This window comes from Panthera onca, chromosome A2 (assembly GCF_046562875.1).
Source record: "Panthera onca isolate mPanOnc1 chromosome A2, mPanOnc1 haplotype 2, whole genome shotgun sequence".
NCBI lineage: Eukaryota > Metazoa > Chordata > Mammalia > Carnivora > Felidae > Panthera > Panthera onca.
Window position 1 is genome coordinate 164,404,323 of NC_138340.1, and position 25,390 is coordinate 164,429,712.

The 25,390-nt window shown below is 43.8% G+C and overlaps 1 protein-coding gene across 1 annotated transcript; it reads right to left on the reverse strand.

Moving 5' to 3' along the window:
* Positions 1 to 300: 300 nt before the first annotated feature.
* Positions 301 to 25,370, reverse strand: XRCC2 (X-ray repair cross complementing 2). Its single transcript, XM_078437181.2, has 3 exons — positions 25,204 to 25,370; positions 11,457 to 11,538; positions 301 to 1,585 (listed from the first exon to the last, which is right to left on the reverse strand). The coding sequence occupies exons 1-3, from the start codon at positions 25,240 to 25,242 to the stop codon at positions 876 to 878; spliced, it is 831 nt and encodes a 276-aa protein (XP_078293307.1). The 5' UTR covers positions 25,243 to 25,370; the 3' UTR covers positions 301 to 875.
* Positions 25,371 to 25,390: the final 20 nt, after the last annotated feature.

The window sequence follows — 25,390 nt, forward strand, 5'->3', positions numbered from 1 at the left end:
CGGACTCTGCGCTGACAGGGTGGAGCCTGCTTGGGACACACTCTCGCTCTCTCTCAAAATAAATAAATAAAACTCAGGGAAAAAAATTTTTTTAAATTATATAAAAACCCAAGCAGAATGCCACTCCATCTTGGACTCAGTCTAAGTCAGATGAAAACGCCCTGACTTTCCAGTTGTTGGTGTGACGGGCAGGTGTGCAGGCTCCTGTGGCTCCTCGTCCCCATCCCCTTTGCAGAAATAGCAGCTCTACAGAAACATTTTCCAAAGTCACAGCTTCCTAAAGGAGTTACGTAGGAGAAATCAGAAATGCAGTTAAACCTTCCTGAACAAATTAAGTACTTAACTAAGTTCCAGAAAATGTGACACAAAGGTATGGACGTTCATTTTATTTAGGCTGCAATGTGTAGATTACTTATTTAGTTTTAAAACAAGTTTAATATACACTTTAATTAATACCAGCACTTGATTTTTCTTCAACAACCTAAGAACGGAATAGTGTAAGGTTTTACTGTACTAGTTTAAGAAATCCATTCTGGCGGCACCTGGGTGGCTCAGTCGGTTGAGCATCCGACTTTTGGTTTTGTCTCAGGTCATGATCTCACGGTCGTGGGACCGAGTCCTGCGTAGGGCTCCATGCTGATGGTGCAGAGCCTGCTTGGGATTCTCCCTCTCCTCTCTCTCTCTCAAAATAAGTAAATAAAGCATTAAAAAAAGAAAAGAAAGAAATCTATTCTGGAACAAAAAAATCCATTCTGTATAGAAACATTTATATTAATTCTCCCAGAGATTTATACCTTATAATCCAATCATTTTAGCCCATTAAGACTTTTTCAATTTTGTATAATATCCTGGAAAACACCATTTTGTGATACGTATCAACAAAACTCAATGCCACTTTCTCCAATAATAAAAACATGCTTTTTAAAACTGTTACTTTTTAAATTATGTGAAACTAAAGAAAACTGGTTGCTGGTTTTCAAATCCTCTGGTCTGGAGAAAAACAGTCTGTGCTTTACCACCCGCTGCCACGCCTTACAGAGATAGGGCCTGTAGTCCGCTTCGGCCGAGGAAGGCCCTTCGGTCCAGGCGGAGGCTTTCTGCATTAGGCTTTGTGTGGTTGCAAAAACAACTAAGCGATACTCGTGTGCAAGTTTCTCTAAGAATTGAGAACACTTCTTCAGAGCGGACTCCTGGGAGTTAGTGCTCTCCCCTCCGTTGGCGCGGTCTATCCAGTAAAAGGCGGACAGGCTATCCAAGATCAGAAGGCAGAGGGAAGGGTGGCCACAGACGGTGCTTTCTAGGGAGTGCAGGGTGAGGAGCAGGTGCGTGCTGCTGCCACAGCTGACCACAAAGAGCCTCCCGAGGCACCGCTTCACCGCGTCTTCAGACCCGCCGGACCCGCCGGACAGTCTGCGCTCCAGAATCGTAACAAGCCGGAGCATGTCAAAGCGATAATCTGTATCAACAAACAAGACTTCTACTTCCAGCCCGCCTTCCGATTTTGGAAGCACACACCGCGCTGTCAAGTGATAAAGCATTTCTGTTTTTCCGCTTCCCTCTGGACCATGAAACTCAAGAATGTCACCTGTGTAAAATTTAAAAACGCCAGTCAAAAAAAAGGCAGCAGCACAAAAGGCTACAAGATGAAAATCTGCACCAATGTTTAAAAAGACATTTACCGGAATGTGGAAGAAAATCTAAATCCACGTGCCCAAATGGATCCATATGAGCAAACACACATCAGTAAGGAAATTAATCATTACATTTCGCCTCTGAGAAAGCAGCAGGCTATTAATTAGCATCAAGGAAACGTGAAAACCAGAAAGACAAGGCTGACAGGCGCCGAAGGAGACCTCCTGGGCACGGGTCCCCATTCACGCGCCCTGGAATTGGTGACACCACGGAGTGAAGGATAAAGTGCCACAGACCGAGGGTCTTTCAAAAATCTATTGTTCACTACGGCACACGCCATTTCCGGTAGCTGATTACCCAATATCCGTGGGCTCCTCTCCCTTAAGCATAAAACCTCGGTTTACGGGGCGGAGAAAGGCAGCATGCCCAATTTAGAAACGACTTTTCTCAGCATCGCCGGCAAAGGGGTCAGCAGGTATCGCGGTTGTGGCCGCTGCGACCCGAGTAGATTTCCGTTGGGTTCCTAAGTTCCGCTTGGCTCGTGCAGGTGCCTGCCACCTCTGCCCTGCTGCTCCCTCCGCTGGAGGCGAGGCAGTGAGGGTGACGGGGGTACCCCGAGCTCGGCAGGCAGGAGGACAGGAGGTGCCCAAGGCCCTGAGGACAATACGGAGCCCACGCCAGCTACGCCGGGCCTGCCTCCATACCACTTGTGATGCGAGGACACGGAGTCTCCATCAGGTCACGTGCAGCTGGAACAGTCCCGCCGTCACGGGAGAACAGTTCCCGCGTGCGGTTCTGCATGTGGAGCTAGAAGGGTCCACGGCCCTCAGGCCTAAATAGCCTCCCTCAACTGAAAACGCCCCTCCACATTCCCCAATGCCATCAGTTATTCTTTGCTACGTGAATTTCTTGAAACGCTATCTGCCGGCATGACCTCTGCACTGTAAATTATTTTCCTAGCATTCTGAATTGAGTAAACTACTCTGGACTTTAAAGACTCCAAATCTTTTTCTATGTAGGTTCCAATAACTCTCTTTCAGTGAGGAAATTAAACACTCAGGGAAACGGTCCTGCCCTCCAGAGCTTTTCGAAATCCACTCTGAACAATGGCCTTCCAATTCTGGCTAGTTTGTTTCTGTGTAATTTACGGTTGAACCACATAACTGGAAACACTGTGTTAAAAATGTAGATTCCTGGGGGCATCTGGGTGGCTCAGTCAGTTAAGCGTCCAACTTGGGCTTCCCTCATAATCTCGCGGTTTGTGAGTTTCAGCCCCGCATCGGGCTCTGTGCTGATGGCTCAGAGCCTGGAGCCTGCTTTGGATTCTGTGTCTCCCTCTCTCTCTGCCCCTCCCCTGCTCATGCTCTGTCTCTTTCTGTCAAAAATAAATAAACATTAAAAAAAAAAAGCTTAAAGTGTAGTCAGAGGTGCCTGGGTGGCTCAATCTTTAAGCAGAACCTGGAGCCTGCTTTGGATTCTGGTGTCCCTCGCTCTCTGCCCCTCACCCACTCATGCTCTATCTCTGTCTCTTACAGATGAATAAACATTAAAAAAATAAATAAATAAAATAAAAAGAAGATTCTTAAGCCCCAAGCAAACTACACAGTCTAAGAATCTGGTTACTTTATTTCCTATTATTACTACCAACTATTGTAAATTGGAACATTCACAAAAAGTGTGTAAAAAAATCTAGCATGTTACCAGTATACCATATTTAAGGTAGCATAAAACTTCAGCCAGTTTGTACTATAAACTTACATGCAACTTGCAATTCAAAATTTAAATTAAAAAGATTCCCCCTCACCCATCCACCTTGCCAAGATTCCAGAGTCAAGGAACACAACTATTTTCACAATAACATCGTTCACCAATGCTCTTGCTGAATGTTAACACAGTGACTAAAATCCTATTCAATACTGTCTCCTACTATATGACTTAGGAGCTAAGCTGAGATCCTGCCCTTACTCCCAAATAAAGCTTTTTACTGCCCTACATTACAGACAGAGAACAGACTACAGCCACTAGATGAAACATTAACACAGAATAGATATCAACGGTAGTGAAGGAACGTCGAGAACACAGTTAAGCAAGATTAACCCGAAACGGCTTGTAGGATACAACGAACCACAGAGAAACACGGTGGGGAAACCAAGCACCAGACTGCGCTGAACCTTCCCTTGTCCTTTCCCCAGAAGAGAAGGCAGAAGAGGCCGCCCGACAGCCACCAACCTTTCTGCCGCACTTCACAGATAAAAAGGGACAATTCGTGATATTTCGTTTGATCCTAACAGCAATTCTGTGAGGTAAGAAAGCAAACTTTATAACCCTCCATCACCACGATTATCATGCTATCTTAAGTTTTGACTATTTACGTCACCGTATTTCCTGTACGCTACTTTAAGGTTGGGACTTGTCTATTCTATCTCCGGCACAAAACACAGTACCTTTTGAATGCACTTCATCAGATTACTTTCTTTTGGAGAACTTCTTGAGAGACACCTAAAAAATGAAAATGGAAGTCCCGATCTGGTGAGGGTTAAAGGCCCAAATGTCAACCGTGGAAGATGGCATTTGGAAAGGAAGCGAGTCTGGTAGGGAGACGCTGCTCACCAGAACCCGGCAGGTGGAAAGGCCCAGGCCCAAGGCTCGACACAAGAGACGAACACAGGAGACAAGCAAGAACAGGAACAGAGCGTCCAGTGCTAGTCCAGCCTCCTGCTGACTGTCCCTGGCCCAGGCACGGCTGCCACTCAGCCTCCTTCACTTATTCAGAAGGCAAGAGCAAGGCTAAGGTAGCGATTTACAGGTTCTTCTCAGAGACAGGCCTGGAAGCACCCACACAAGCAAAGCAGGGTTTTTAATTCACGCAATCACATAAATATCCTAACAGAATTCAGCTTTCAAAATGCTACGTTCACTAGGTGTCACAAAATAAAAAGGTCTTACAACCACTAGGATTTAAGATTTAAGACAGTAATAAGAGGCTGACATAACAATCTGAGTAAGCCACAGAGACACAGAGAACAAAAAGCTCTCTCTCCTTGTAGATGAGAGTGAACCAAAAGAAAAGAGGCCAAAAACCCAATTACTGGGATACATCCACAGTTAGAGGAGTTGGCATGAAGACATATAAAACAGAAAGTTAATAGAAAAATTAGGAGGAAAATGACACAGAGCACAAAAGGTTTCAAGAAAACCAAACAGTACTAAATCCTAGTAAATGCAGCACAAAAGTTCTAAAAGTAAAAAAATGGCAGAGGGGAGTTCAGGAACAGGTCACTGAACTGGTCCTGGACAATTACCTGACAGCAGTAAAGGTGTAGTTTGCAAAAGCACGTTTAATATAAACATTACATTACAAACCAAACTTCAAAACCAGACAGTTGCAAGACAGATAGAAGGGTGCTCCAGGAGTGCAGCAAGGACAAGGAATCAGGCTGCAGGAAGGCAGGGACATGCGAGGAATTAGGGGAAAAATACGACAGTTTACATTCATTTAAAAAGTAAAAATATTTGGGGCACCTGGGTGGCTCAGTCGGTGAAGCGTCCGACTTCAGCACAGGTCGTGACCTCACAATCTGTGGGTTCGAGCCCCAGGTCAGGCTCTGTGCTGACAGCTCAGAGCCTGGAGCCCGCTTTGGATTCTGTGTCTCCCTCTCTCTCTCTGCCCCTTCCCTGCTCACGCTGTGTCTCTCAAAAATGAATAAACATTAAAAAAAATTTTTTTTTCTTTAAAAAGTAAAAATATTCAGTAGCAGTTTCATGAGACCAGAGAGTCAAATGAAAACAACGGAAGTTAAGAGAGAAAGGCAACATATTCCGAAGCAAAAGGGAAGAGACCCCGGGGCACTCAGTCAGTTAAGCATCCCTGACTTTGGCTCAGGTCTGATCTCACTGTTTGTGAGCTCGAGCCCTCCGTCAGGCTCAGAGCCTGGAGTCTGCTTCAGATTCTGTGTCTCCCTCTCTCTACCCCTCCCCTACTCACACTGTGTGTGTGTGTGTCTCTCTCTCTCTCTCAAAAATAAATAAACATTTTTAAAAAATTTTTTTAAAAGGTGGGGGAAAGAGACCCCACAGGGGATAGGAATACAGGACACTGGCAGAGGGTAACTGTGAACTGTCTCTGCATAGTTCTGGAATTCTCAGAATAGAAAACCTTGCCAAATATTTTCTTGGACAGCAGCTGGTGCTCAGAAACCTCTTTCAGCAGAACTCAAAGGAGTAAGTCTTTGAGGACACTGACTTACACGGTTTAACAAGGTTTGCTAAATGCACACATTACTAGGAAATACAAGACGTGGAATACGGACTCCTTAGATCCTTGGTTCGGCATGACTGAAATGAGACAAAGCTTAAGGCGAAATCCTTGCTTAGGAGATTATTAACAGGTATATAAAAACACTCTTCTCCTTTTACAGATTAATAGCAAAGCAAATAAAAAGGTCATTTATAACAACTAAGGAAATAAAACTTGCAAAGTTGCAAATTACACATAAATATTATCATTAAGGCTGTAGATTCCCTACAAATATATTTAATGATCAACTGATGTCAATTTCCCTGGTTTTATAAACATTTACTGTCTAATCACATCAAAAATAATATTCAAGCATTATCTTTTTTTTAACAATGGCAAACTTTTTTTTAATATTCATTTTTATTTTTGAGAGGGAAAGACGGAGAGATGGAGAGGGAGGGAGGGAGGGAAAGAGAGCGCACAAGTGGCGGAGAGGCAAAGAGAGAGGAGGACAGAGGATCCAAAGTGGGTTCTGTACTGACAGCAGAGAGCCCGACGTGGGGTTTGAACTCATAAACCTTGAGATCATGACCTGAGCCGAAGTAAGATTCTTAACCAACTGCGCCACGCAGGCACCCCTCATCATCCCCAGGTGCTCCCCAAAATTATGTTCTACACAGGGGACATAGCCCTTTTAGCTATATTTGAAGTCACTATCTCAAATATTCCTGAGAGCTGTTACGAAAGAAATCATAACCTTGTCCACTCCAAGTATTGGGAATGACAACTTGCAGTAAAAAACCCAAAAACCAAAAGCCCCCAAAACACATACACACACCAAAAAACATCTCTACCGTTTGGCACTTGACAAATTAAATGAAATCAGAAAATCTGGATGGTTTGGCCTTGATAGTTGCTCTCACAAATAGAACGCTGTAAAGGATCTTGGCAACAGATTGTGGGAGTGAGTTGATGAATCTAAAGATCCTTCAAAATAAGGATAAAAAAGAAAAGCCAAAGAAATACATCGTCTTGGTACCAATCTACTAATTGTATAACAAATATGTTGAATTTGCAGATTACAATCATTACAGTACTGAAGAGGTAATGAGTTGGTATATAGTACTAAGTTACTACAAAAAAACATTTACAAATGTTTCCAACAGCATTGGAGATTTCTATAATCCCTAAATCTCTTACTGCTTCGACTTGAGCTTCCCTGTACAGTTTCTGATAAACTGCTGTTATTGATAAAGAACCCTTATGATACCAGGCCTGAGTGTGCCAATGCTCCAGTGAGTGTTCATCTAACTAGTTTACAGCTATCACATCCATGGCGGTTTTAAGTAAGCTCTTCTCTCAGTGACTGAACATGATAGTGTTTCTAAAGTTTCTACAAACCTAGGGGCGCCTGCGTGGCTCAACTGGTTGAGCATCTGACTCTTAGTTGCAGCTCAGGTCACGATTCCAGGGTCATGGGATCGAGCCCCACATCGGGCTCTGCACCGGGTGTGGAGCCTGCTTAAGATTCTACCCTCTGCCCTTCTCCCCTGCTCACGCTCTCTAAAATAAAACAAAAATTTTTTTAATTGAAAAATTGAAAAAAAAAAAGTTTCTACAAATGTAATATTCAAATGTTAAGTGGTGCTGAGAACCCATGTTTTAATGTCAATTTCGTAAGGTCCAACTTAATCACATCTTTCCTGATAGAAGAGAAAGTCCCATTTTCTAACATGTTTGATCAAAATTTGTCTTTTATTATTGATAGTTTAGAAAACCGTTTGCTAACAGATCTGTTCTACAAGGAACAGTAAAGGGAGCCTTCTAGTCTGAATGAAAGGACAGTAGACAACTTGAATCCAAATGGATTAATTCAAAACACAGGTCAATGCACCTACATAGGTAAATATGAAAGACTGTATAAATGCTTTAGAATTGTAACTTATTTTCTCTTATCTAAGAAACAATTACATTAAGTAATAAATTTACTTATTTGTTATAATGCATTTTAATTTCTTTGCTGTAATGGTTTTTTAATTTATTGCAATAAGTAATTTTATTTTAATTAAATAACTTTAGATGTGTTTATGGACATACAATGTATAAATATGTAATTTGTAACAGCACAAAGGAAGGGGAGGAAATGGAGCTATACATCAAAGTATTTATAAAATACTGAAATTAAGGTGGTATTAATTTAAATTAAATTATTTTAAATTAAGATATTAAGGATTAATGGTAATCCTCAGAGCAGCCATCAGGAAAATAACTCAAAAAAATAAAAGTAATTACTGGGAATAACAATGGTATGCTAGAAAATACTTTTTTTATTTTTAATTTTTTTAATGTTTATTTATTTTTGAGAGAGAGAGAGAGAGAGAGAGAGAGAGAGAGAGAGAAAGACAGAGGGCGAGCAGGGGAGGGGCAGAAAAAGAAGGAGACACAGAATCCGAAGCAGGGTCCAGGCTCCGAGTTGTCAGCACAGAACGGGACGCGGGGCTTGAACTCACAAACCGTGAGAGCATGACCTGAGCTGAAGTTGGACGCTTAACTGACTGAGCCACCCAGGTGCCCCTAGAAAATATTTAACAGAAAAGAAGACAGTAAAGGTGGAAGAGAAGCAAAAAAGACACACTTTACCAAGTCACAAATAGACAATAAAAGGATAGAAAAAGATATACCATATAAACAGTTAACTAGTAGCTAATGTGGCTATACTATTATCAGACAAAACACACTAATAATTGTTATTAGAGACAAGCAGCATTTTTGTTTTCCATTGTGTTAAAAGACAGCATAAAACTTACCCTCTTAACCATTTTTTTAACGTTTATTTTTTTACAGAGAGAGAGAGAGAGAGAGAGATCGAGTGGGGTAAGGACAGAGAGAGAGGGAGACACAGAATCTGAAGTAGGTTCCAGGCTCTGAGCTGTCCACACAGAGCCTGATGCTGGGCTCGAACCCACAAACCATGAGATCATGACCTGAACCAAAGTCAGATGCTTAACCGACTGAGTCACCCAGGCGACCGGAGCATCTCAACAGTTTTTAAGTGTTTCGCATTGCTGTGAAACATCTCCAGAACTTTTCCATGGTGCAAAACTGAAACTACGTACCCATTAAACAACTCCCCTTTTCCTCCTTCCTCCCCAGCCCCCGGTAACTACCATTCTACTTTTTGTTTCTATGGATTTGCCTGCTTTAGATACCTCATAGACGTGAAGTCACGCAGCGTTTTTCTTTTTGCGATTGGTTTATTTGACTTAGCACGTCCTCCTGGTTTCTCCATGCAGTAGCATGTGCCAGGATGTCCCTCCTTTTTCAGGCTGAATAATATTCTATGATTTGCACAGACTACATCGTGCTTCTCCGTTCACTGTCGGTGAGCACCTGGGTCTCTTCTACCTCTTAGCCACTGGGAACGGTATTGCTATGAACACAGGTGTGCAAATATCTTCGCCGCTCGGCTTTCAATTCTCTTGGAGGTATACCCACAAGCGGAACTGGTGGATCGTACGGCAGTTCTATTTTTGATCTTTTGAGCAAACTCCATACCGTTTGCCACAGTGCTTGCACCATTTTACAATTTCATCAATGGTGCACAAGGGTACTAATTTCTCCACATCCTCATCAACACTTATTTATTTACTTACTTACTTATTTACTTATTTATTTTTTGCAGTAGCCACCCTAACGGGTGTGAGGTGACAAAGAACATTTTATAATGATAAATGAATCAATCCATCAATAGGGTATAATGACAAACATACAAGTGCCCAAGAGTACATGAAGCCCCCAAATATATGAAGCAACACTGAGAAATAAAGGCAGAAATAAACAGGTCAACAGTAATAGTTGGACACGTCAATACACACTTTCAATAATGGACAGAAAATTAGGCAGAAGATCAGCAAGGAAACAGAAGACTTAAACAGCACTAAAAACCAACCAGCACTCCACAACATCGTGAAAACAATCCAACTACAGCAGAGTATACGCAAGTGCACATCTAACATTCTTCAAGATAAACCGAATTTCTTCTGCAATAAAACAAATCTCAAATCAATTAAAAAACTGAATCACAGAAGCGTGTTCCCCGATCAGAAAAGAATGAAAACAGAAATAAGTAACAAAAAAGCTGTAAATCTTCTTGACCTTGGATTAACCAATGACCTCCTAGCTATGGTACCAAAAGCATGAGCAAGAAAAGATAAAATAAATAAACTGGACTTCACCAAAATTAATAACTTTGTGCTTCAATGGCCACCATCAAGATCAACTTTTTATATAAGTCAATAATAAAAACACAACCCATTGTTTTAATGGGCAAAAGATACGACATTTCTCCAAATTACACATACAAACTGCCAATTAGCACATGCAAAGAGGCTTAATGTCACTAGCTGTCAGGGAATGTAAATCAAAACCACAATGAGATATCATTTCATACTCACTAGCAAGGTTATAACTAAAAACACAGAGAATAATAACCTTTGTTTGCAGGATGTGGGAAAACTGGAACTATTCTAAACTTCACCACCGGTGGCAAGGAAAACGTGCAGCTGCTTTGGGAGACAGCCTGGCAGTTCCACAAAAAGTTGCCACGTGAACCTAACAATCCTTCCGGTAGGTATTATCCATGAGAACTGAAAACATATATCCACAGAAAAACCTGTACACAAATAATCACAGCAGCATTATGCATAACAGCAAAAAGCAGAAACAACCCAAATGTCCATCAGCTGATGAACAGATACACAAAATGTGGCATACCCCACACAACAGGATATACTCAACAGTAAACAGTACTGACACATGCCACACTATGACACAACCTGGAAAGATGATGCCAAGTGACAGAGCCATTCACAAAAGGACACATACTGTATAATTCCATTATATGAAATATACAGAAAGGGCTAACCTAGAGTCCAAAAGTAGTCCAAAAATGTTGCCTAGGGCTGAGGGACATGGGAGGAGGTGGGCAGTGACTGCTCAATAGGCATGGGTTTCTTTCTGGGGTGATGAAAATAATCTAAAATCAAGTGTGGTCACAGGTACACAATTGAATACTAGAATACAACAAATCATTAAGTTCTACACTTAAACAGGTGAATTATAGCTCTACAAAGCTTGTACATTAAAAGAGAAAAACGACCCAAGCACAGAACCTTTTTTCTAAGTGTCCCTAGTGTAGACGTGCTGTGGGAAGAGTGGGTACGTCTTTTCCCTCCTGTAGAAATATCACCAGACATTGGGGTACCTAAGGACTTTCCTGTGATTCTCAAAGTTCTACAGAATTAAAAAATACAATAATAACAAAACTCCCACAAATAATGTGTGCCAGGATAAGAGAGCTCAATACTGATTCTCAAGATTTACCACAGATGAGTCAAACTCCATCTCTGACACAGGTAACAAAGACTTGAAAGTGTTCTGTCGTGATCTAATTCTCACTTTTTAATTTTATGGTTTAATCCATATAGCCACTTGCTAGGGGTATGTACACACAAATGAATATATGTGGGGAAAATACACATTTTAGAAGACAATTTATGCCACTATTTTGGCTTGAGATTGTTTTTACCATGGACAGATGAATCTTCATCAGCAAATAGATACGGTTCTATTTCTTTCAAGGAACTTCTACCTTCAAGTCGGGCAAGGAGCTTGCAAAAGAAAAAAAGAGAAAGAAAACTCATTATCTAAAAATATAAAATCCTAGAAATCTACATTATATAATTTTCCAAAAGTCTATTAAAAAACTCACTTAATTTTGAGGATTTAAAGGAAATTATGAAATAGCAAATACAGGGGCGCCTGGGTGGCTCAGTCGGTTAAGTGGCCGACTTTGGCTCAGGTCATGATCTCGCGGTCCGTGAGTTCGAGCCCTGCGTCGGGCTCTGTGCTGACAGCTCAGAGCCTGGAGCCTGTTTAGGATTCTGTGTCTCCCTCTCTCTGACCCTTCCTCCCGTTCATGCTCTGTCTCTGTCTCAAAAATAAATAAACGTTAAAAAATAAAATTAAAAAAAAATAGCAAATACAATTTAGGAGAAAAATTGTGTTCATTTACTCAGAAAATAATTCATTTTTTAACTTTATTTATTTATTTTGGGAAAGAGAGAGAGCGAGCGTGCGTGCACAAGTAAGGGGCGGGGGTGGTGCGTGCGTGCACAAGTAAGGGAGAGACGGGGGAGACAGAAAATCCCAAGGAGGCTCAGGGCTCCATCCCAGGAACCGTGAGATCATGACTTGGGCCGAAATCAAGAGCTGGACACTTAACCGACTGGGCCACCCAGGTGCTCCGAAAACACTTCATTTTTTATGTACCAAATATCGGATGGTATAAAACGAGGCCCTGTGTTCGAAGGAGCCGCCAGTATAGTTTGGGATATAGGACCAACTGCTAACTGCCAAGTATTTACCTTTCTTATGTGTCATAATTTCCTTTCTCAGTAAACTTACCACACGTGTTAGACAGATACCAGCTTTTAATGTGTCTGCCCAAGATACTGCCAATTCCTCGTCTAGTGGAGGAGGGGGCAAAGGCGAAAGTGACAAAAAACGCACTTGAGGAGCTCCCGCCTGAATTCATTAGGTGAAGAGAGCTCGGGCAGGTACCGAGCGCAAGTGCATCAGCCAGGGCGATAAGGAACACTCTGCTTGTAGGTGAACTGTCACAGATGTGGGACCGCTACAGCTTGTAGCTGGTAACGTGAAACAGACAGGAGATTAATAAAGTCCTAAAGGAGCAAAAGTCAGATCACAGAAGGCCGCAGATGCCAAGTGTAGGAGCCTGTTCTCTGGTTTTGAGACAAGAGCAAGGGATTTTTTTTTTTTTTAATTTTTTTTTTAACGTTTTATTTATTTTTGAGACAGAGAGAGACACAGCATGAACGGGGGAGGGGCAGAGAGAGAGGGAGACACAGAATCGGAAGCAGGCTCCAGGCTCTGAGCCATCAGCCCAGAGCCCGACGCGGGGCTCGAACTCACGGACCGTGAGATCGTGACCTGAGCCGAAGTCGGAAGCCCAACCGACTGAGCCACCCAGGCGCCCCAAGAGCAAGGGATTTTAAGCTGCGAAGTGAGAAGCATTCTAGAACAGTTGGGACTTCAGAACCAGACCTGTTAGCCCCTTTCTCTGGGCCGGGGCCTTCTCATCAGGAAAGTGGTAACAGCTATCTCCCAGCCAAGGTTGTTGAGGAGTGTGTTAAAAAAAAAAAAAAAAAAAAAAAAGTGCTTGGCATAGAGGAAGCACCGTGTGGGTCCCGGCTATCATCATCTGCACTTCAAACAGATTATCCTGGTGGCTACAAGGGATGGATTTGAGAGTAAAACCAGCTCTGGAGAAGGCTGGAGTCTGTGACACTAATCTGGAGGAGGTGTGCCCACACCAAGTAGATAGGAAGACGGCAAGCAGAACTGTGACTGGGTTAAATGCCAAAGAGGGGAATGTAATCAAAGTGGATTCTCAAGTTTCTAAGGAATCAGCACAGATTTGACAAATCTTCCATACAACAAAAGACGAAAAAGAGCATCTCACAAATGGGAACAAAAGCATTCACTCTTCACCAAAGGGTTCTCTGTGTTAATTTAGCAACCACTTCCTGAGTTTCTCTTACATACCCTGCACCATAGCAGGTAAGATGCAGACTGCAGGGACGGAGAAGACAGCCTGGCCGCAGAGACTTTGCTGTCCAACCACTCACAGGAAAAACCCTCAAAACAAGCAACACTAGTTTGACATAAGAATGCCTTTGATGAGGCGGCAAAAAGTGTTAGTTCCATTAAATCATGACCCCTGGGTACTTTAAAAATTATTGTGATGACAGGGGCGGCACACGAGCAGTAAAGAACTTAACCTTGACCAGAGAGAGGTCTGGCCTTTGCCCTTGGCTCCTGGGAGGTCATCCCTAAGCCTCTAGGGATATCCTTCCAGATAGAAGCGTCTTTACCTCGGGCCTTATGCCCATCAGATAGTCTCAAAGTGTGACTTAGGGTGGGGCTTTGGGTCAACTTGACCTCTGGTATCAGAGGGGCTGGAGAGTGAGGTCAGCTGCTCGCCTGCATCTAGGGAGAGAGCCCCAGACCGTCACACACGTTGCTGGGAGGACTAGGCACCGGCCGCAAGCGCACGAGGAGAGGACAACCGGAGGGTGTGCATCAGGAATTCCCCTAGACTTTGATCCGTGACATCTCCCTGGGCTGCTTTCAAATCTGCACCCTTTCCCTGCAGTAATCCATAACCATGAAGGTAACAGCTCTCAGTGAGTTCTGAGTCCTTCCGGCGAGCTGCTACACCTAAAGGTGGTCTTGGGGAACCCCAAACCTGCAAGTCGTGTCAGGGCGGGCACAGTCTCAGGGGCCCGAGACTTTGCGGTCTGTGTCTGCAGCAAAGGCCCAGCTTCACACACAGATAAAGGACTTCTGCTCCAAACTGAAATACAATCGTTTTTTTCTCTAGAAAAATCACTTACTTGTGTGGATTATTTGAGTTGGATGCTTTTTTCATAGACTACCCTTGTATTTGAAAGGAAGAAAAGACAAACTATGATTATACAGACTTCGGTACTTGGCAGACATTAGAAAGGAAGCCAGTCGCCTTAAGAAAGCTGACAGTATTTGTTGCCAATGATAAAATTTAAATTTTGGAAAACTTAGCCACCACCATGACCGTGACAGCTGGCTCCCCAACACTTATGGTCCTTTTTGGTGAAGTCACCAGTGTTTCAATGTGGTTGTTCAAACCATCATTCAACACATCAGTCCTTGAAAGGTCTGTGTAATCCACTGAAGCGGTTATTTCCAAATGACCAGGGCATGATGTCAAATCGTTTCTGGGTAAAAGATTGACTCCGAGTATAAGGCCAATCAATGGTTTTAATATGTGAAGAATTCCCTAATACGCATTTTCTATTCTATGTTGCAGTGAACTTTTAGGAAACTACTACTGGTCAAGTCTGGTACTTTTTGCATCAAAGAAGAAAATCCATAATTATCTGGAAAGACCTTCAAATACTCCTCCTTTTCCCAACTATGAACCTGTGAGAGGCCAGTCATCATGTACTTTAACTGAACACACAGTAATAGACTGGATGCAGAAGAGATGAAAATCCGTTTAACTTCCATTAAGCCAGACATTAAAGAGATTTACAGACACATAAAATACCGTCACTCCTCACCACATTTCAGGCTCCTTGCTGACAGCAGAGACAGACTCAGGACTTGAACTCATGAACCGTGAGATCATGACCTGGGTGGAAGTCAGACACGTTAACTGACGGAGCGACCCAGGCACCCCAATCCTCGGTGATCTTTAAATGTGCAATGCACTCCTAAAACCAAAAAGTACGAGAACCACTGAGTTAGAAAACGGAGAGTCCTGCCTGAAGAGTAAGACCGAAATGGGGCAACTGGGTGGCTCAGTGGGTTAAGCATCCGACTTCGGCTCAGATCACGATCTCGCGGTTCTTGAGTCGGAGCCCTGCATAGGGCTCTGTGCTCACAGCTCAGAGCCTGGAACCTGCTTGGGATTCTGTGTCTCCCTCTGTCTCTCTGTCCCTGCCCTGCTCACGCTTTCTCTCAAGAATAAACATAAAAAAAAAAAAAAAAAATAGAATAAGAGAAACTTTCGTGGACAATATGGAACACATAAAGCAACTGTATGTATGCAAATGACTAACATGCTCATCAGAACGATGAACTTAGGGAGTTATGCAGAGAATATTTACTTATTATCATTGCTTACAATATTTCAGAGTTGTCCCCTCCGAGAGTTCCTTGTAAGAAAGTCTCCAAGAAAGCTTTACATTGGCGTGACTCATGGACAAAGACGGTATCACCCCTCTCACCAAATCGGCTACATTAGCCAGTTTGCATCTGACTTCCACTCTTATTAAAAAATCAAATTCATTTTTTCGGGGCGCCTGGGTGGCTCAGTCGGTTAAGTGGCCGACTCCAGCTCAGGTCATGATCTCACCGGTTTGTGAGTTCAAGCCCCGCCTCCGGCTCTTTGCTGCTCAATCGGGAGCCCGGAGCCTGCTTCTGATTCTGTGTCTCCCGTTCTCTCTGCCCCTCCCCCACGCTCGTGCGGGTGTGCGCGCTCTCTCTCCCTCTCTCAAAAATAGACATTAAAAAATTTTTTTAAATCAAATTCATTTTCAAAGATGAAAACTTTCCACTATCGAAAATATTCAAAATAATGTTTACAATGCCAAAGCAGAGTATGGGGAAATTACCTCTCAGAACTTAGAAACAGATTCACCCTTATAAATACGCTACAAATACAAATAATATTAACAATTTATAGAAGCTATTTTATGGGATGAGACATCATCCAAACCTAGGCAGGAAACACCCTACAAACTGACATAAATCCATTATAAAATCAACATTGACGATGTCCAGAGTTCAGGAGTTAGAAAGAAGCAAGGTACTCAGAAGGGCAAAAAAGAGTGTAAGTGTCCAGGGCACAAAAGTAGGTTCTGCTAGAAATGACAGTTCAATCCTTTCAGGGAAGATTAACACACTGGGCAATCAGAGCGTGGTGATGGGAGCCATGAAGATAATTCAACTATTGCTCTTGATTCCCTCAGCAATCTTACTGAGGCCTAATTTCCTATTTGGGAAAGAATGCACGGTGGACACAACAATTTGAATCTATCTGGCAGTTGGACTAATATTGTTAATTGACAGATTTGACATTTGGTTTGTAAATCAATATACGCCAGGTTTTATTATCATAACAATAGCTAACCAATAATAGCTACTATCTGTGCTTACTGTGGTATCAGTAGTACATAATTTATATACATTATCTCTTTTGTTACATTAACTGTTTGTTATCATTCTATTTTTCAGATGAGAAAACTGGTATTTGCCAGAGCCAAGATTTAAGAGTCTTTTTGGCTCCCAAAGCCTGGAATTGTGTGCTACAGCGCCTCAGAGTCAGTATCGCGGAGTCTAATAAAATCTGAGTACAGAGATGAAATACTTTTCGGACCTACTAGGCAGATCAAACCAGTCGGAGACCCCGTCTAGGCAATCACCTGGCCTCTTTAAGCCATCTCTGTCCCTACTCCCTCCGACGCTAACAAGGAGCCCTAAATGCTTTCAACGGCAGCATTATTACCACAACAAGTGTCGAGGCTTCTAGGGGCACAGTACTCAATTGTACCCATTGGTAAACATCTCAGCCAAGTCAAGTGTGTCCCAGGAACTGAGTAAGGTGCTGGGGACACATAGCCGTAGCAGACACAGTTCCTGTCTTCAAAGAACTTAATAGGAGACAGTCAAAAGGTTACAAAAGTGCCATAAAGTACTGTAGGTGCTACAAGAGAAATGCAGGGGGCCGAGAAGGTGTTTGAACCAGACTGACCAGCCATCTCGGAGAAATCACCCTGAGGACCAGTCAGCGACCTGGAACCTCCCGGAGCACAGCACCCTCCCAACATTCTTTCCTTTTGTTTAACCACACCCTTAAGTACACCCTTGGGGCATAACTTCCTCCATCTGCCCTGGAGATCTAGAACACATACATTAAACATTCTCCTCTTGGGTGGTCCCTCAGCAGGACTCCCAACCTCTAGGGCTAGAAAAGCAAGTCTTAAGGGAGGTGACTGCTGGAGATTCACTCCTCTTGTGCCTGAGAAGGGCGTCTTCAGTAAGTCCCCTAAACAAGCCATTTCACAACAAGCCGGACTTGTCAGCCTTTTTCTTCAGTCTTCTGGCCAGTTTTCTTGTGTGGGAGGCAACTTTAATGTTGAATGAGAGATTTATTTATAGTTCTCTTAAATGCAAAATGTACATTGATACAGAAATTTTTTTTTTTTTTGTCTTTCTGCATGGAATGTCCTTGCCCTATTCTCCCAGTTAAATTTCTAAAGCCTAGACTACTGAACAGGCGAAAATAATACACATTCTTCAAGGCTGCTTCCTTCTATGAAACATTACCAGCCTGTCTCCCTCATCTGGATATAAAAGCTCAAGAGGAAAAGAATCTATTTTGGCTCACCACGTAGTCCAAATGCTTTATGTTTGGCAGAAACTCAGTAGTTGCCTATTAAATTAAAGGTGAAAAAGGCATAGGTAGGCAGGCTTGGGAAGGACGGAGTGTAAATAACCTCAAACTATTTTCTTTTAATTGTTTCATGTTTATTTTTAAAGACACAGAGAGAACACGAGAGCACATGCTGGAAGGCCGAAGAGAGAGAGGGAGAGAGAATCCTAAGCCCAGTGAAGCCCTACGTGGGGCTTCTGAGATCATGACCTGAGCCAAAGAAATCTAGAGTCAGATGCTTAACTGACTGAGACACCCAAGGCGCCCCGTAAGCCTCATAAACTATTTCCATTTTTGTATTAGGGCTGTCTATAAACTTCTACCAAAGTCCATGAGTATTCTATGCCTATCATCAAAGCTCTTCATACTAACCAAAGTCCATTTCAGACACACTCATCAGAACCTAGAATCTTCAATACCTGATAAGCAGAATACCTACCATATAGATGTTTTTATTTTATTTCTTTGAGGTTTTTATTTATTTTAGACAGAGAGAGAGAGCGAGAGCGAGAGAGCGAGCAGGGAGGGGCAGAGAGGGAGGGACAGTGAGAGAATCCCAAGCAGGCTCTGCACTGTCAGCGCAGGGCCCAATGCGGGGCTCAAACTCACGAGCCGTGAGGTCATGATCTGAGCCGAAACTAAGAGCTGGATGCTTAACCAACTGAGTCACCCAGGTGCCCCCCATACAGATGTATTTAAAGAGCAGAAAGAATTGGGGTGCCTGGGTGCCTCAGTTGGCTGAGTGGGTTTGGCTCCTTCAGGTCATGACCTCACGGTTCCCGACTTCGAGCCCAGCATCAGGCTCTGTGCTAACAGCTCAGAGCCTGGAACCTGCTTCGAATTCTGTCTCCCTCTCTGACTGTTCCTTGCTTGCACTCTTATCTCTCTCTTTAAAATAAACAAACATTAAAAAAATAATAAAGAGCTGAAAGAACAACTTAAGGTCAAAGTAACCAGAAATGAATGAGATTAAGGTAAATGCATACATGTGAGAAGCATTTGGATAAAGGCTCATTTCCCCTGACCTTTTGTAATTAAATGTCTGCAGTAGGGTTTGAAACCAGTTAAGTATAAAAGGCTACCTAAAGGGCGCCTGGGTGGCTCAGTCAGTTAAGCGTCCTTGGCAGGTCGTGACCTCACAGTTCCTGGATTCGAGCCCTGCGCTGACAGCTCGGAGCCTGGAGCCTGCTTCAGATTCTGTCTCCCTCTCTCTCTGCCCCTCCCCCACTCATGTTCCGTCTCTCTCTCTCTCTCTCTCTCTAAAAATGAATAAACATCAGAAAAATTAAAAAAGGCTACCTAAAGAAGTAATCATTCTAAACCAAATATTCCCACCCCTGCTCCATAACAGGCCTAGACTTCTACCTAAAAACTGAATACAATTCTTAGTTTTACTACTTACACGTAGAGGAAATTCAGGCAAAAATGTTTAGAACATAGCGAAAGTAAGAGAGGAGTTGGAATAAGGAAGCAACGGAAAGCAGCAGCGTGAACATGCACGTAATGGATGCAAAACTGGGCCATTACGCCATCCCACAAATTAGAGGGCCAATTTCTTTTCCCAGGTGAAACGAGACTCCGTCGCCACTTTGAAAATTCAACGGTCCTTCAGGGCAGAGTACGAGGCCTGGCTCTTTAATCAAGCTTTTGTCTAAATTATACGGCAAAGACAGCTGCTGAATAATTTACTATATTGTTAAGTCCCATCGTTTCTAAGTATATTCCATGAAGAGCTGGTGCTGTTCTAATTGATATTTTTTAAAAGCAATTATCCTATAAGAAAAGGAAAAATAAAGTCAAGCAAAATTTTCTATATATACGCCTGAGAATTTAAGCTTTTTTTTTTCTTTTTAAATATATATTTTTTTAATGTTTCTTTTGGGGCGGAGCAGAGAGTGCGGGGACAGAGGATCCGAAAGGGGCTCTATGCTGACAGCTCAAACTCATGAACCACAAGATCATGACCTGAGCCAGAGTCAAACGCTTAACCGACTGAGCCACCCAAGCGCCCTCTTTTTTCTTCCTAAGTTTTTAATTCCAGTTAGTTAACACACAGCATTATACTAGTTTCAGGTGTACAATATAGTAATTCAACACTTCTATACATCACCCTGTGCTCACCAGGACAAGTGCACTCCCCGATCCCCCCATCACCTGTGTCACCCACCTCCCCCCCCCCCCCCACCTCCTCTCTGGTAACCGGAAATTTGTTGTCTGCAGTTAAGAGTCTGTTTCTTGGTTTGTCTCTCGTTTTCCTTTGCTCATTTGTTTTGTTTCTTAAATTGCACATGTGAGTGAAATCACACAGTATTTCTTTCTCTTATTTAGCTTCGCGTTGTACTCTCAAGCTCCATCCATGTTGTTGCAAATGGCAAGATTTCATTCTTTATGGCTGAACAACATGCCATTGTGTGCACACACACATTCTTTATCCGCTCGTCAGTCAGCGCACACCTGGGCTGCTTCGGTCTTGGGTATCGTAAACAATGCTGCTGTAAACATAGGGGTGCATGTATCTCTTTGAATTAGCGTTCTTGTATTCTTTGGGAAAATACCCAGTAGTGCTACTGCTAGATCATAAGGTAGTTATAGTTTTAAGTTTTTGAGGAACCTCCGTACTGTTTCCCACAGTTCGCATTCCCCATCCACAGTGCACGAGGGTCCCCCTTTCTCCACACCCTCGCCAGGCCCCTTTATTTCCTGTGTTGTTGACTTTAGCCATTCTGACAGTTGTGTAAGCAGCATTAACCTCTAGCTGATTTGTAAGAACTAAATTTTAAATTTATGACATTCCACAAATTAGTAATTCCATTAAGTGCATTCTTCAGACCTCATCAGGAAGTTATGCCAAACTGCTTCAAATTGTCATTTAGATAAAAAAATCAAATATATGCAAGGTCCCAGAAAGAAAACAGAATCAAAATTATGGGAGCTTAATGTTGGCAGAATACTATCCTCACCTTGCATGTGAGGAACTCTGCCGGAGAAACGCTTCTGGCATATTCTCCCACCTCCTCGTTCTCTTCCCCAAGGAAGGAGAGATTTCCTAATGGGTTATTTTAAGAGCAGGTACTAGAAAGGCATGGATCATCTCCTTCATCCCTCCCGACAGTTTGTCGATTGGGAGTACCCATTCTGCTGTGTTCGTATACTTCAGTCTAAAAGGAGAGAGCACTCAGAAATGAGCATTTGCCAAAACAGTTGGCCTGATAACCTTCAGTGGTACACTGGGAGACAGAAGCCTGATCGGTGGGCTAAAGAGTGAATGGGAGATAAGGAAGTACAGACACAGAGCACTAACTCTTTGCTGTGCTGAGGGGGCTGGGGTGGGATGGGGCTGGCTGGGGCTGGCTGGGGCTGGCTGGGGCTGGCTGGGGGATGAACATCTAGGGAGGTTTTCTGCTTTGTTGTTAACGTTTTATGTTAGGATGCTGATGGAAATGATTGGTGGAGAAGAAGATTAAAAATCCAGAAGACAGAAAAACCACCACAAGAGTGGGAACCTCTTGGGGCGCCTGGGTGGCTCAGTCGGTTAAGCGTCCGACTTCGGCTCAGGTCACGATCTCACAGTCTGTGAGTTCGAGCCCCGCGTCGGGCTCTGGGCTGATGGCTCAGAGCCTGGAGCCTGCTTCCGATTCTGTGTCTCCCTCTCTCTCTGCCCCTCCCCCATTCATGCTCTGTCTCTTTCTGTCTCAAAAATAAATAAAAACGTTAAAAAAAAAAAAATTTAAAAAAGAGTGGGAACCTCTGCAGCAGTGAGGTCCCTGAGGAGGAATGGGATGGAAGGAATCTGTAACCTAAGTGCAGAAGTTGCACTTTCTTAGAAGCAGAAATATTTTTTATTTTAAGGAGGGAATTCAGAGAAATAGTACACAGATTATCAAGACAGACTTCATGAATAAGCAGCGATTGCTACATTAATAACTAATAAATAGACTTCAGAATGAAGAAAATTATTAGAGATAGAGGTAAATTGCAGGATGAAGCGAAGGCTTGATCGCCCAGGAAGACATATGATCCTAAATGTATACATGTCTACCAGAATCTCAAAATACACGAAACAAAACTAATGCAGATGAAAAGAGAAACCGACAAACCCACAATTACCGTTGGGGCTTCAACAGTCCCCTCTCAGCAACTGACAAACTTAGAAAATCAGCACGGATAGATCTGAACAATACAAGATCTAACTCATATAAATAGAACGTTCCACCCAACAATAGCAGAACATACATTTTTTTTCCAAGGGCTCATGGAACAGTCACCAAGACAGAACTTTTTTTAAAAGAACTGAAATCATACAGAGTGTGTTCGCTGACAATGATGGAAGGAAACTAGAATCAGTAACGAAAAGACAACAGGAAAGAATAAGGGAGCTCCTGTGAAATTTTTTTTCTCAATGACACATGAAGAAGCAAAGCAGAAAGAGGGGAGAGGGAAGAGGAGAAAGATAGGAAATTTATCCACCGAAGCAACAATTGCTGAGTGCCTACTCTGGGCTAAATATTGTTTCAAACACTGGGACTAAAGGAGTAAACTCAACAGACAACAAAGTCTGTTCTCATGACCCTTAAATCAATATAAAATGTCAGGTGTGTAAGTCAGGGGCGCCTGGGTGGCTCAGTCGGTTGACCCTTGATTGAGTCGGTTGAGACTCTTGATTCCGGCTCAGGTCATGACCTCAAGGTTGCTCGCTCACAAATGCGCACTCTTTCTCTCCAAAACAAACAAACAAACAAACAAACAAACAAAAAAAACCCAACCATTTAAAAAAAAGAATAAACAGGGTAAAAGAATAAAGACTAACAGTAGGCAAGGTAAAAAATGAATTATTCTCTTTTACATTGTAGTCAAATGCTTTGTCCTTAAATCAAGGGTTCAGTGGGGCGCCTGGCTGGCTCATTCAGAAGAGCATGCAACTGTTGATCTCAGGTGCTTGAATATGAGCCCCACATTAGGTGCAGAGATTACTTAAATAAAACTGAACAAAAAATAAATCAAGGGTTCATTATAAGTTTTCCATTCACACCATCTGGCCCACTATTAATTCCATCTCTAGAATCTGTTAAAATATTTTTTGCAACTTTATTTTCTTGGAAGACCCTGTATGAAACGTCTTTTCCCTACTACTCACAAAATGTGGGAATGGCTGGCTATTTTTTAAAGTTGTAATTGTAGTGAATTAAAATTTTAAAGTATGGGACACCCGGTGGCTCAGTCAGTCAGTCGGTGGCTCAGTCCGACTCGATTTTGGCTCAGGTCATGATTTCACAGTTTGAGATCGAGCCCCACGTTGGGCTCCATGCTGACAACGTGGAGCCTGCCTGGGATTCTCCCTCTCCCTCTCCCTCTCTCTGTCCTTCCCCGCTCGTGTGCGCGCTCTCTCAAAGTAAATCAATAAACATCTTAAGCAAAAAAATAAATGAATGAATAAATAAATAAAATTTTAAAGTAGTGCTTCAGTTTCTTGGGATGGCTTGTGACTTCAGAGATCTTCCTCAACGCAACGCCTGTGAGTAGAATCCATAAAGTACCACAGACTAAAGTGCAAAGGGAGAAAACTGCTCAAATAAATTAAGCACTGGCCACAGAGTGCCCAAAAACGCTTAAAGGAAAAGAGGCTCACTTGGCTGGTGTTGTGAACAAAAAGGAAAAAGAATCAAGTAGCACCTGCTGCCTAGCTCCCGACTCTCCCCTCTACCCCTTCCTACTCCACAAAGTAACAGGTGCCAGGCAACCTGGCTCACGACCTCCACACAGACATGGCAGGCCTCCCATTTTTTGGATACTAGGCTTGTTCTCATGGCAAAAGTCATCTGAGTTCAACCCTGGTTTTAAGTGATCATTTAAAAATAAGTAAGGTTTGGGGGCACCTGGGTGGCTCGGTCAGTTAAGCGTCTGACTCTTGATTGTAGTTCAGGTCATGATCTCAGTTCCTGAGATGGAACCCCATTTCGGGCTCTGTGCTGGCAGCACGGCGTCTGCTCGAGAGTCTCTCTCTTCCTGCCCCTCCTCTGCTCAGGCTTGCTGTCTCTCTCTCTCTCTCTCAAATAGATAACATTTTTAAAAAATAGGCTGTAACAGTAGTGGTTCTTATGCAGGCAGCGGCTCCACTCTTACGCAGCGGGGATCAGCAAAGTAGGGCCCAGCAGGCCAACCCGAAAGTTTACAAGTAAGTTTTATTGGAACACAGCCAAGCAAATTTGTGTACGTCTCCATGGAAACCTTCACGTTAGAACTGCAGGGCGGAGTAGTTGCGACAGCGAACCCCCACTGGCCTGCAAAGCCTAAATACTATGGGGCCCTTCACCTGAGGGTACTGCTTCTCCCCCTAACCTGTGATCCACCTGTCTGCGTCTCAGGGCTTCCTTTCCAACCCTGTTCTCCCGCAGCAGCGATACAACTACACGCCGCTACCCGCAGTCCCCCCAAATGAGCCGTGCGCTTGCTTAACTTAACGCACAACCCACGTCACAGCTACTCTCTGCTTTGAATGCCACCCCCTCTTGCCAAACCAACTTCACATGGTTCATAAAACCCCAGTCATCTCCTCCTCCTGGACTGGTCTTCCGCGATGCCTGCCCTTCTATTAGCACGCTTTACTGCACATAATGCAATTGTTTTTTTGTTTTTTTTTTTAAGTCGGCCTCTCTCGCTAGTTCAACGGCACAAGTGGTTTCTTTTGTTTCTTACTCGGATGCCCTGACCAGCGGTTGACACACAGTAAGCACCTGATACTTCTCGGTGCAATTCTTGAGGCCATTCTTGCAGGGCATCAAATGGCTGGCGCGGGTGCGGAGGTACTCAGGCTGGAACTGCAAAACGGGGCAGCGAGGGATGGAAGCCAGAGGCAGAGACGCAGAGACTAGGGGGCGAGGTGAAGCAACCTCCAGAAAAAGCCGCCTGTCCTAGAAAAACGTCCGTAACTGTCCAGGCGGCCAGCCCTCCTAGCCTCCCCCGCCCGGCTCGCCACCTCCAAGCGCAGCGAACGTGCGACAGGTGCGGACCGTCAAGCTGCCGGGCGGAGACCACGCATTCACACCTATCCGTGCACGCGGGGCGGGGGTGTCCTCCTCCGGGTCCGCTCGCGGGACTCCCAGGCCCTGGGGCCCGGCTCCAAGGGCAAGGGTGGGCGGGGGCGGCCCCAGGGCCGGAGTCTAGCGCGGCTCTCCCTCCTCGCCACCCCCACCCCGGGCCAGGACGCCGGCGCCGCCTCCCTCGCCCGCCCGCGGCCCTGGTTCACGGCTCTCTCGTTTCCCATCCCGGTGCCTCTCACCTGCGTCCCAGACTCGGCCCTGTGGAAGTCGCTACACATCGCCCCGAAAGCTCTGCGCACCCGACACTCAACTTTCGCGCCACCAGCGCCATTTACCGCGAGTCCCTGCGGCCCCGCAGCCAGTCAGACGCGCTGACCCGCTGACCCGGGCGCGGGCATGCGCACTGCACCCGCCCTCCACCGGGAA

Bases quoted from the DNA above. Each gene is read 5' to 3' on its own strand.
- XRCC2 (XM_078437181.2), bottom strand. From the start codon at position 25,242: ATGTGTAGCGACTTCCACAGGGCCGAGTCTGGGACGCAG. The intron at 11,539-25,203 runs GTGAGAGGCACC...TTCTTTTGCAAG, and splicing joins GGGCCGAGTCTGGGACGCAG to CTCCTTGCCCGACTTGAAGG. The intron at 1,586-11,456 runs GTAAAAACAATC...AATTTTACACAG, and splicing joins TGAAGATTCATCTGTCCATG to GTGACATTCTTGAGTTTCAT.